Genomic DNA, 12372 nt, shown 5'->3' with positions numbered 1-12372 from the left:
GACTGTGTGTGTGTGAGACTGTGTGTGTGTGTGAGAGAGACTGTGTGTGTGTGTGAGAGAGACTGTGTGTGTGTGAGAGACTGTGTGTGTGTGTGTGTGAGAGAGACTGTGTGTGTGAGAGAGAGACTGTGTGTGTGAGAGAGAGAGACTGTGTGTGTGTGTGAGAGAGACTGTGTGTGTGTGTGTGTGAGACTGTGTGTGTGTGAGAGACTGTGTGTGTGTGTGAGAGAGACTGTGTGTGTGTGAGAGACTGTGTGTGTGTGAGAGACTGTGTGTGTGAGAGACTGTGTGTGTGTGAGAGAGACTGTGTGTGAGAGACTGTGTGTGAGAGAGAGAGACTGTGTGTGTGAGAGACTGTGTGTGTGTGTGTGAGAGACTGTGTGTGTGTGTGTGAGAGAGACTGTGTGTGTGTGTGTGAGAGAGACTGTGTGTGTGTGTGAGAGACTGTGTGTGTGAGGGCCCCCCCAGTGTGGCACACATTTGTCAGAGACAGTAAGAGAAGGTCTCTCTCCCCCCCCCCCCCCGCCCCCCTCTCCCCCCCCGGCCCCCTCTCTCCCCCCCCGCCCCCTCTCTCCCCCCACGCCGCCCCCTCTCCCCCCCCGCCCCCCTCTCTCCCCCCCCTCTCCCCCCCGCCCCCCTCTCTCCTCCCCCTCTCTCCCCCGCCCCCCCTCTCCCCCCCGCCCCCCCCTCTCTCCCCTCCGCCCCCCCCCTCTCTTTCTCCCCCTCCTCTCTCCCCCTCTCCCCCCCCCTCTCCCCCCTCTCTCCCCCCCCTCCCCCCCCCTCTCCCCCCCCCCCCCTCCCCCCGCCCCCCCTCTCTCCCCCCCCTCTCCCCCCCCCTCTCTCCCCCCCCTCTCCCCCCCCCTCTCCCCCCCCCTCTCTCCCCCCCCCTCTCTCCCCCCCCTCTCCCCCCCCCCCTCTCCCCCCCCCCTCCCCCCCCCCCCCCTCAGGCTGCGCTGTCACTCGGGGAAAGGGAACTCACTCCCATTCCTCACTCCCCCCCCCGGAGGCTTGCGTGGCAGCCAGAGACACACACAGTGAGAGCGGCTCCCGGCACAGCACAGCACTGCACTGCCCGACACGGCACAGCCCGACACGGCACAGCCCGACACGGCACAGCACAGCCCGACACAGCACTGCCCGACACGGCACAGCCCGACACGGCACAGCCCGACACGGCACAGCCCCGACACGGCACAGCACAGCACTGCACTGCCCGACACGGCACAGCACAGCCCGACACGGCACAGCACAGCCCGACACGGCACAGCCCGACACGGCACTGCCCGACACGGCACAGCCCCGACACGGCACTGCCCGACACGGCACAGCCCGACACGGCACTGCCCGACACGGCACAGCCCGACACGGCACAGCCCGACACGGCACAGCCCCGACACGGCACAGCCCCGACACGGCACAGCCCGACACAGCACTGCCCGACACGGCACAGCCCCGACACGGCACTGCCCAGTGACTGACTGCCTGAGCCCCACAGCCCCACAGTGAGGGCTGACTCCAGGGTCCCGGTAGGTGTTCCCGTTCTTTTTTTTCTTTTTGCCTTTTTCTCTCCCTTTCGCCCCCTCTCTGTCTCTCAAGTATTTGTGTGTACACTGTGTGTTCCTGTGTGTGTGTGTACATGATGTTTGTCTGTGTGTACATGATGTGTGTGTACATGTCTGTGTGTGTATATGTGTGTGTACGTGTGTGAGTGTGTACATGTGTGTGTGTGCATGTGTGTCTGTGCATGTGTGTGTGTACTTGTGTGTGAGTGTGTACATGTGTGTCTGTGCATGTGTGTGTGTACTTGTGTGTGAGTGTGTACATATGTGTGTGTGCATGTGTGTGTGTGTGAGTGTGTACATGTGTATGTGTGTGTGTACTTGTGTGTGAGTGTGTACATGTGTGTGTGTGCATGTGAGTGTGTACATGTGTGTGTGTGCATGTGTGTGTGCATGGAGGGTGGGGTGTAATCCTCCTGTGATGGCTTGCGGCTGTGACCACAGTTGCTGAGCCCACCATAAGTCACAATACAATCAGAGCCCCAACTCATTAATCAAACAATAATTAATTCTTCTTTAACTTCTGAATAAACCAGAAAATAAATTAATCACAAAGTGCGACCCATTCCTCCCCACCACAGGGCTCACTGTCCCTCAGCACTGAGCTGTGGCCTCGGCTCTGTATGGGGCAGTGATAGGGGGCAGTGAGGGCAGTGATGGGGGGGCAGTGAGGGCAGGACGGTGAGGGGCAGTGATGGGGGGCAGTGAGGGCAGGACAGTGAGGGGGCAGTGATGGGGGGGCAGTGAGGGCAGGACGGTAAGGGGGCAGTGATGGGGGTGCAGTGAGGGCAGGACAGTGAGGGGGCAGTGATGGGGGGCAGTGAGGGCAGGACGGTGAGGGGGCAGTGATGGGGGGCAGTGAGGGCAGGACGGTGAGGGGGCAGTGATGGGGGGCAATGAGGGCAGTGATGGGGGGCAGTGAGGGCAGGACGGTGAGGGGCAGTGATGGGGGGCAGTGAGGGCAGGACAGTGAGGGGGCAGTGATGGGGGGGCAGTGAGGGCAGGACGGTAAGGGGCAGTGATGGGGGTGCAGTGAGGGCAGGACGGTGAGGGGCAGTGATGGGGGTGCAGTGAGGGCAGGACGGTAAGGGGGCAGTGATGGGGGTGCAGTGAGGGCAGGACAGTGAGGGGGCAGTGATGGGGGGGCAGTGAGGGCAGTGATGGGGGGGCAGTGAGGGCAGGACAGTGAGGGGGCAGTGATGGGGGGGGGCAGTGAGGGCAGGACGGTGAGGGGGCAGTGATGGGTGGGGCAGTGAGGGCAGGACGGTGAGGGGGCAGTGAGGGCAGTAATGGGGGGCAGTGAGGGCAGGACGGTGAGGGGGCAGTGATGGGGGGGCAGTGAGGGCAGGACGGTGAGGGGGCAGTGATGGGGGGGCAGTGAGGGCAGGACGGTGAGGGGGCAGTGATGGGGGGCAGTGAGGGCAGGACGGTGAGGGGGCAGCGAGGTGGGGGCTGCGAGGGCAGGACGGTGAGGGGGCAGCGAGGTGGGGGCTGCGAGGGCTGGGCAGTGAGAAGGGAGCAGTGAGGGAGGGCAGCAGGGACGGGGGGGCAGTGTGAGGGGGGTTTTATGTGAGGCTAGTGATCATCGGGGATTAACCTCAGGGTGTCAGTGGCTTGGGGGTGCCACACTCTCACCAAGGCAGGAGATTGTGGGTTCGAGCCCCCCACAGGTTAGGGACTTGGAGCTCACAGTCGAGGCTGACGCTCCCGCCCAGCGCTGGGGGCAGGTAGAGAGTGGGACATTATCGGAGACGCCGTCCTTCAGATGAGACATTAAACCTCACTCCCCGCCTGTGCCCTGTTCACGGCGGACGTTAACGATCTGCCCGTCAGAGACGTCGCTGTGCGCTGATTGGCTCCGCATTTGTCTACAATGCACACAGTCACTACACTGCACAGGGTATAGCGGGGTGGGTGAGAGGTGCCGTGTGGAATGTGGGGAGGGTTTTGTGCAGTGATGGGAGGCCATACCCCTCAGACCAGCCATTTACAGCATTTTATTTTAAGCGTTATGTAGGTCACATGGTCTCCTTCCTTCCTTCCTCAATGAGAAAGAAGCTGTTTCCTTCCTCAGTGACAGGGCACCCACTGCTCACACAGTGGGTCTGGGGGGTACAGGCTGGGGTGGGGGAGGAGTGCGGTTGAGGAGGACTGTGTGTGTGGGGGGGATTGTGCGTGTGTGTGTGTGGAGAGGGAGGGAGTGAGTGTGTGTGTATGTGGGGGTAATTGTGTGTGTGGGGGGTGTGTGTGGGGGTGTGTGGGGGGGAAATTGTGTGTGTGTGGGGAGGCAATTGTGTGTGTGGGAGGAGTGTGTGTGCGGGAGGAGTGTGTGGGTGGGGGGAGTGTGTGGGTGGAAGGAGTGTGTGGGTGGGGGGAGTGTGTGGGTGGGAGGAGTGTGTGGGTGGGGGGAGTGTGTGGGTGGGGGGAGTGTGTGGGTGGGGGGAGTGTGTGTGGGGGAAGTGTGTATGGGGGGAGAATCCTTTCAAGTCAGAGTGACGAAAACCTGAGACCCCCCAGTGACTGATGTGACCTTCCTCCATCCCCATTTCTTAATTAAGAAATCCGTTAACAAATTCCACAAAATTGATACAACAACGAATGACATTTACACAGAGCCTTTCACGTCAGGAAGACGTCCCAAGGTACCGGACAGTCCAGAGATCCGCACCCGAGCTGGTGGTTGGGATCAAGAGGGGCGGAGGGTGGGGATAGGAGGGTGACCAAAGGCATGACTGAAGCACAAGGTCTTGGAGGCAAGGGAGGGGGTGATGCGGAGGGACTGTGGATTGGTTCCAGAGGGTGGGGACAGAGAGGCTGAAGGCCTGTCCAACACTGGTGGGCTTGGCGAGGTGGGGGACGTGAAGCAGCCCGGAGTCACAGAGGTTGGGGGGAGCAAGGCCATGGAGGGCTTTGAAAGTGAGGATCAGGATCTTGAACTGTATCCACTGTGTGATGGGAAGCCGGTGGAGTTGGGCGAGGATGGGGGTGATAGGGTCACGATACCAATAGCTGAGAGCAAGGGTTTGGGGTGAGGGGTTGGGGTGAGGGGTTTGGGGGTGGGGGTTACGGGCGTTTATTTTATACCTGTACATTTTATACACATTTAAAAAAGGCTCCAAACATCACAGGGTTAAAAGATTAAGCGGTTTGTCTGGGACCCGAGCCCGAGCCTCAGTGAGCAATGCGCCTCGTCAGGTCCTCAGCCGGTCTCTGAGGTTATATCAGGCTTTTCACACGTGGGCCACACGCGTGTTGAAGATTGGCTGCCACCCAGTCACACAGTCACTACACTGCACGCAGTGAGTGCAGGCTGGGGTTAACCCTGCAGGCGCTGGCTGGGCAGCGAGGCAGCCACTGAACCGGCAGATCAGTGAGTTTGTGGCTCGGGCACGAATGTGATTTAGCCTCGTCTGGGAGGGTTCCACACAGCCTGGTCCTCCTCAGGCTCCTCACACCGCCCCGCTGCTCTCACAGGCTCTCTAAAGGGGGGGTGGGGGGTGAGAGGCTGGGGGGTGAGGCCGGGTGGGGGTGAGAATTGACCATCCCCACATTCCCACATTCCATCGCTGCTCAGTGCTGTGCTGTGTGGAATCGTGTAGCCTGTCAGCCCGAGCCTCCAGGCTGAGCCTCCCTCCGGGCTGAGCCTCCCTCCGGGCTGAGCCTCCCTCCGGGCTGAGCCTCCCTCCGGGCTGAGCCTCCCTCCGGGCTGAGCCTCCCTCCGGGCTGAGCTCACTGTAACGCGGAGCAACTGGTTTTACTGGGACATAACTCCCCACAGAGGGAGAGAGAGACAGAACGAGACAGAGAGAGAGAGAGAGAGACAGAGGGAGACACAGAGCGAGAGAGAGAGATACACAGAGAGAGAGAGAGACACACACACAGAGAGACAGAAAGAGAGAGAGAGAGACATACAGAGAGAAAGAGAGAGAAACATAGAGAGACAGAGAGAGAGAAAGAGAGAGCCGCAGAGAGAGAGACACACACAGAGAGAGACACACACAGAGAGAGACACGGAGAGAGAGACACAGAGAGAGAGAGACACAGAGACAGAGAGAGAGACACAGAGAGAGAGAGAGAGAGAGAGACAGAGAGAACAGGTTGGTGCCCTGTGCCTGGATGGAGTTGGTTGTTGGGGAGGATTAACTGTGTCTTTGCTGTGGTGTGTCAGGCGGTGTGTGTGTGTCAGGCTGTGCGTGTGTGTGTCAGGCGGTGCATGTGTGTCAGGCGGTGCGTGTGTGGGTGTCAGGCGGTGTGTGTGTGGGTGTCAGGCGGTGTGTGTGTCAGGTGTGTGTGTGTGTGTCAGGCGGTGTGTGTGAGTGTCAGGCGGTGTGTGTGAGTGTCAGGCGGTGTGTGTGAGTGTCAGGCGGTGTGTGTGCGTGTCAGGCGGTGTGTGTCAGGCGGTGTGTGTCAGGCGGTGTGTATGTGTGTCGACAACAACAACAACAAGATTCCATTTATAAAGCGCCTTTCACGTCAAGAGGACGTCCCAAGGCGCTGCACAGTTGGGTCATGACCCGAGCAGGGGGGAAATGGTCAGGGTGAGGGGAGGGAAGGGAGGAGCGAGGAGGGGGAAATGGTCAGGGTGAGGGGAGGGAAGGGAGGGAGCGAGGAGGGGGGAAATGGTCAGGGTGAGGGGAGGGAAGGGAGGGAGCGAGGAGGGGGGAAATGGTCAGGGTGAGGGGAGGGAAGGGAGGGGCGAGGAGGGGGGAAATGGTCAGGGTGAGGGGAGGGAAGGGAGGGAGCGAGGAGGGGGAAATGGTCAGGGTGAGGGGAGGGAAGGGAGGGAGCGAGGAGGGGGGAAATGGTCAGGGTGAGGGGAGGGAAGGGAGGGAGCGAGGAGGGGGGAAATGGTCAGGGTGAGGGGAGGGAAGGAGGGGGGGAGGAGGGGAGAGAGTCGAGAGGAGAGCTGAAGGCTCGGTCAAAGAGAAAGGTTTTGAGACCGGCCTTGAAGGAGGAAAGGGAGGAAGCGGCGAAGGCACTGGGGGATGGAGTTCCAGAGCCTCGGGGCTGAGAGGCTGAAGGCCCGACCACCGATGGTAGGGCGGTTGGGGCGGGGGACGTGGAGCAGACCGGAGCCAGAGGAACGGAGGGTACGGGCAGGTAGGTAGGGGGATAGTAGGTTGGAGAGGTAGGAGGGAGCGAGGCCGTGAATGGCCTTGTAGGTGAGGATGAGGATCTTGAAATCAATCCTCTGGGGGATGGGGAGCCAGTGGAGGCGAGCGAGGGTGAGGGTGAGGGTGAGGGTGAGGGCGAGGGTGAGGGCGAGAGTGGGTGTGATGTGGTCGCGGTGTCTGGTGTGGGACAGTACACGAGCTGCAGAGTTCTGAATGACCTGCAGCTTGTGGAGGGAGGTGGCGGGAAGGCCGGCGAGGAGAGAGTTCCCATAGTCCAGCCTTGAGGTGACAAAGGCGTGAACCAGGGTTTCAGCGCGTGAGGGGTGAGGTAATGCCGTAGTCTGGCGATGTTCCGGAGGTGATGGAAGGCGGTGCCAGTTGTGGTGCGGATGTGAGGGAGAAAGGACAGCTCAGGGTCGAGAACCCGAGGTTCCTGATGGCTTTGAGAGGTGGAGAGTGCAGCCTTGGATGCTGATGGTGTCAGCGCCTGAGGTGCGGAGGCGCTGACGTGAGCCAATCAGGAGGGCCTCGGTTTTTCGCACGTTGAGCTGAAGAAAGTTGTCTCTCGTCCAGGACTCGATGTCGGACAGGCAGCTGTCAGGACATCGGTGGTCGTGGAGTTGAGAGTAGAGGAGGAAAGGTAGAGTTGGGTGTCATCCGCATACATGTGGAAGTTAACCCATGTCTGCGGATGATGTCACCAAGGGGGAGCATATAGAGGGTGAAGAGGAGGGGACCGAGGACAGAGCCCTGAGGGACACCACATGAGACAGTGCGGGGGTGGAGGAGAAGCCATTCGTCGAGACAAAGTGAAGACGGTGAGAAAGGTACGACCTAAACCATTCAAGGACAGTGCCTTGAAGGTTGAGGTGGGAGGACAAGCGGTGGAGTAGGATAGCGTGGTCGACCGTATCGAATGCTGCCGATAGGTCGAGGAGGACGAGGAGCAGAGGGAGCCCTGGTCACAGATGGTCAGGATATCATTGGTGACCTTGACCAGGGCAGTTTCTGTGCTATGGGCAGCACGGAAACCTGACTGAAGGGGTTCGAAAAGAGAATGGGTGGAGAGGAAAGAGCGCAGTTGGGAGGCGACAACTCTTTCCAAGACCTTGGAGAGAAAGGGGAGGTTGGAGATGGGCCGGTAGCTTGATAGCTGCGACGCATCAAGGGAGGGTTTTTTCAGGGTGGGCGTGATGATGGCAGTTTTTAAGGGAATGGGGACAGAGCCAGAGGAGAGGGACAGGTTGATGATGTCGGTGATGGTGTCAGGCGGTGTGTGTGTGTGTCAGGCGGTGTGTGTGTGTGTGTGTCAGGCGATGTGTGTGTGTCAGGCTGTGCGCGTGTGTCAGGCTGTGTGTGTCAGGCGGTGTGTGTCAGGCGGTGTGTGTGTGTGTGTGTGTGTCAGGCGGTGTGTGTGTGTGTGTGTGTGTGTGTCAGGCGGTGTGTGTGTGTGTGTGTCAGGCGGAGTGTGTGTGTGTGTGTGTCAGGCGGAGTGTGTGTGTGTCAGGCGGAGTGTGTGTGTGTGTCAGGCGGAATGTGTGTGTTCGTCAGGCGGTGTGTGTGTGTGTGTGTGTGTCAGGCGGAGTGTGTGTGTGTCAGGCGGTGTGTGTGTCAGGCGGAGTGTGTGTGTGCGTCAGGCGGTGTGTGTGTCAGGCGGAGTGTGTGTGTGTGTCAGGCGGAGTGTGTGTCAGGCGGAGTGTGTGTGTGCGTCAGGCGGTGTGTGTGTGTGTGTGTGTGTCAGGTGGAGTGTGTGTGTGCGTCAGGCGGTGTGTGTCAGGCTGTATGTGTGTGTGTGTGCGTGTATGTCAGGCGGAGTGTGTGTGCGTGTGTGTCAGGCGGAGTGTGTGTGTGTGTCAGGCTGTGTGTGTGTGTGTGTGTGTGCGTGTATGTCAGGCGGAGTGTGTGTGCGTGTGTGTCAGGCGGAGTGTGTGTGTGTGTGTCAGGTGGTGTGTGTGTGCGTGTGTGTCAGGCGGAGTGTGTGTGTGTGTGTCAGGCGGAGTGTGTGTGTGTGTCAGGCGGAGTGTGTGTGTGTGTGTATCAGGCTGAGTGTGTGTGTGTGTCAGGCGGAGTGTGTGTGTGTGTCAGGCGGAGTGTGTGTGTGTGTGTGTGTGTGTGTGTGAGTCAGACTGTGCTGTGCCACCAGTCACTGTGCCCTGAAGCTCTGGATCACGGACTCTATTCCTGTGCAAACCCCTTCCTTCCCCATTTGCAGATCGTGCCCGAAGATCTTCCTCTTCGCTCCTGCCTCCTCCTCCTCCCCCCCCCCCCGGCTGAGCTTTGTGCTGTGGGGCGCTGCCCTGTGTGAGAGGCGCTGTGTAAGTTGCTGTTGTTGTTGTTGGTGACAGGCGACAATGGAGGAGCAGAGGAACGGGCGCTCTCGTCCTCTCGAGGATCAGAAGCTGCTGTACCGACGCCCGGCTCCCGGTGACCAGCCCGAGCCCCAGGTCAGCTCCCCATCACCAGCCTCCGCGGGTCAACCAACCAACCAACCAACCAACCAACGCTCCTCACACCTAACACAGCCTGCGTACACCGTCCACACCTTGTTGTTGTTGTTGTAGTCCCAAAGCGTTTCCACAGCATTCACTGTAAAGTGTAGTGACTGTGTGGTTTGTAGGCAAACGCAGCAGCCAGTTTTACACACAGCCACGTCCCTGTCAGGGGATTGTCAGCCCGGACAAGAGAGAGTGAGAGAGAGAGAGGGAAACTTCCTTCTCTTTTCCCTGCAGCGCCGCGGGAGATCTTTAATGTCCGCCTGAACGTGGGGCAGGCGGGGAGTGAGGGTTAACGTCTCATCTGAAGGACAGTGTCTCCAATAATGCAGCGCTTCTCCATGAACATCAAAAACAACAACAACATGACATTTACACGGCGCCTTTCACGTCGGGAGGCTGTCCCAAGGGTCTAGACATTGAGGGATTTGGACCCGAGCTGGGGTTTGGGATCGGGAGGGTGGGGAGGGTGGGGGTAGGAGGGTGGCCGAAGGCGCAGTCGAAGACGAGGGTCTTGAGACGTGTCTTGAAGGAGGCGAGGGAGGGGGCGAGGGAGGGGGCGAGGCAGAGGGACTGTGGGGTGAAGTTCCAGAGGGTGTGACAGAGAGACTGATGGATGAATTTTCTGCCGCGGAGGCCAGAGCACTCCCCGCTGCCCTCAGGCTGCCACTCCTTCCTCACTCGGCCTCAGGCTGATGCTCTACTGTAATATGTGTTGAGGAAATCTGAGTTTCCTTTTGATTCACTGATTACAAAAGACACGGTTTCCTGAATGAGTCATTTCCTGGGTATGAGAGGCTCGATGGCCCCTGTGTGTGTGGTGTGTGTGTCTGGCAAACGGGACCGGGGGAGCGTCCTGGCCCGAGCCTGACGCACAGACCCCACTGACCACCCGTAGCAGACACAGCCAACGGCAAACTCAGCAGCGCAGTGTTGGGGGAGCAGCGCAGTGTTGGGGGAGCAGCGCAGTGTTGGGGAGCAGCGCAGTGTTGGGGGAGCAGTGCAGTGTTGGGGAGCAGCGCAGTGCAGTGTTGGGGAGCAGTGCAGTGTTGGGGGAGCAGCGCAGTGTTGGGGGAGCAGCGCAGTGTTGGGAGAGCAGCGCAGTGCAGTGATGGGGAGCAGCGCAGTGTTGGGGGAGCAGCGCAGTGTTGAGGGAGCAGCACAGTGCAGTGTTGGGGGAGCAGCGCAGTGTTGGGGGAGCAGTGCAGTGTTGGGAGAGCAGTGCAGTGTTGGGGGAGCAGTGCAGTGTTGGGGAGCAGCGCAGAGTTGGGGAGCAGCGCAGTGCAGTGTTGGGGAGCAGTGCAGTGTTGGGGAGCAGTGCAGTGTTGGGGAGCAGCGCAGCGCAGTGTTGGGAGCAGCGCAGTGCAGTGTTGGGGAGCAGTGCAGTGTTGGGGAGCAGTGCAGCGCAGTGTTGGGGAGCAGCGCAGTGCAGTGTGGGGGGGCAGCGCAGTGTTGGGGAGCAGCGCAGTGTTGGGGGGCAGCGCAGTGTTGGGGAGCAGCGCAGTGTTGGGGGGCAGCGCAGTGTTGGGGGGCAGCGCAGTGTTGGGGAGCAGCGCAGTGCAGTGTTGGGGAGCAGCGCAGTGCAGTGTTGGGGAGCAGCGCAGTGTTGGGGAGCAGCGCAGTGTTGGGGGCAGCACAGTGTTGGGGAGCAGCGCAGTGTTGGGGAGCAGCGCAGTGTTGGGGGGCAGCGCAGTGTTGGGGAGCAGCGCAGTGTTGGGGGGCAGCGCAGTGTTAGGGGGCAGCGCAGTGTTGGGGAGCAGCGCAGTGCAGTGTTGGGGAGCAGCGCAGTGTTGGGGGCAGCGCAGCGCAGTGTTGGGAGCAGCGCAGCGCAGTGTTGGGGAGCAGCGCAGTGCAGTGTGGGGGGCAGCGCAGTGTTGGGGAGCAGCGCAGTGTTGGGGGGCAGCGCAGTGTTGGGGAGCAGCGCAGTGTTGGGGGGCAGCGCAGTGTTGGGGGGCAGCGCAGTGTTGGGGAGCAGCGCAGTGTTGGGGGGCAGCGCAGTGTTGGGGGCAGCGCAGTGTTGGGGAGCAGCGCAGTGCAGTGTTGGGGAGCAGCGCAGTGCAGTGTTGGGGAGCAGCGCAGTGTTGGGGAGCAGCGCAGTGTTGGGGGGCAGCACAGTGTTGGGGAGCAGCGCAGTGTTGGGGACAGCGCAGTGTTGGGGGGCAGCGCAGTGTTGGGGGCAGCGCAGTGTTGGGGAGCAGCGCAGTGCAGTGTTGGGAGCAGCGCAGTGCAGTGTTGGGGAGCAGCGCAGTGTTGGGGAGCAGCGCAGTGTTGGGGGCAGCACAGTGTTGGGGAGCAGCGCAGTGTTGGGGAGCAGCGCAGTGTTGGGGGGCAGCGCAGTGTTGGGGAGCAGCGCAGTGTTGGGGGCAGCGCAGTGTTAGGGGCAGCGCAGTGTTGGGGAGCAGCGCAGTGCAGTGTTGGGGAGCAGCGCAGTGTTGGGGGGCAGCGCAGCGCAGTGTTGGGGAGCAGCGCAGCGCAGTGTTGGGGAGCAGCGCAGTGCAGTGTGGGGGGGCAGCGCAGTGTTGGGGAGCAGCGCAGTGTTGGGGGCAGCGCAGTGTTGGGGAGCAGCGCAGTGTTGGGGGGCAGCGCAGTGTTGGGGGCAGCGCAGTGTTGGGGAGCAGCGCAGTGTTGGGGGGCAGCGCAGTGTTGGGGGGCAGCGCAGTGTTGGGGAGCAGCGCAGTGCAGTGTTGGGGAGCAGCGCAGTGCAGTGTTGGGGAGCAGCGCAGTGTTGGGGAGCAGCGCAGTGTTGGGGGGCAGCACAGTGTTGGGGAGCAGCGCAGTGTTGGGAGCAGCGCAGTGTTGGGGGCAGCGCAGTGTTGGGGAGCAGCGCAGTGTTGGGGGGCAGCGCAATGTTAGGGGGCAGCGCAGTGTTGGGGAGCAGCGCAGTGCAGTGTTGGGGAGCAGCGCAGTGTTGGGGAGCAGCGCAGCGCAGTGTTGGGGGGCAGCGCAGCGCAGTGTTGGGGAGCAGCGCAGTGCAGTGTTGGGGAGCAGCGCAGTGTTGGGGAGCAGCGCAGCGCAGTGTTGGGGAGCAGCGCAGTGCAGTGTGGGGGGGCAGCGCAGTGTTGGGGAGCAGCGCAGTGTTGGGGAGCAGTGCAGTGTTGGGGAGCAGCGCAGCGCAGTGTTGGGGAGCAGCGCAGTGCAGTGTTGGGGGGCAGCGCAGTGTTGGGGAGCAGCGCAGTGTTGGGGGCAGCGCAGTGTTGGGGAGCAGCG

The 12372-nt window shown here is 61.2% G+C and overlaps 1 protein-coding gene across 1 annotated transcript in view; it reads left to right on the top strand.

Annotated features, from left to right (window-relative positions):
• Positions 1-1478: 1478 nt before the first annotated feature.
• LOC103173511 (serine/threonine-protein kinase Nek6-like) overlaps positions 1479-12372 on the top strand; it is a 12864-nt gene continuing 1970 nt past the window's right edge. The window contains exons 1-2 of the mRNA XM_042337447.1: positions 1479-1526; positions 9019-9117. Of these exons, the coding sequence (XP_042193381.1) occupies positions 9025-9117 (93 nt within the window). The 5' untranslated portion in view covers positions 1479-1526; positions 9019-9024. The remainder of the gene's footprint in view (positions 1527-9018; positions 9118-12372) is intronic.

This window comes from Callorhinchus milii, unplaced genomic scaffold (genome assembly GCF_018977255.1).
Source record: "Callorhinchus milii isolate IMCB2004 unplaced genomic scaffold, IMCB_Cmil_1.0 Scaffold8, whole genome shotgun sequence".
Taxonomy (NCBI): Eukaryota; Metazoa; Chordata; class Chondrichthyes; order Chimaeriformes; family Callorhinchidae; genus Callorhinchus; species Callorhinchus milii.
This window is presented reverse-complemented; position numbering and strand designations above follow the sequence as displayed.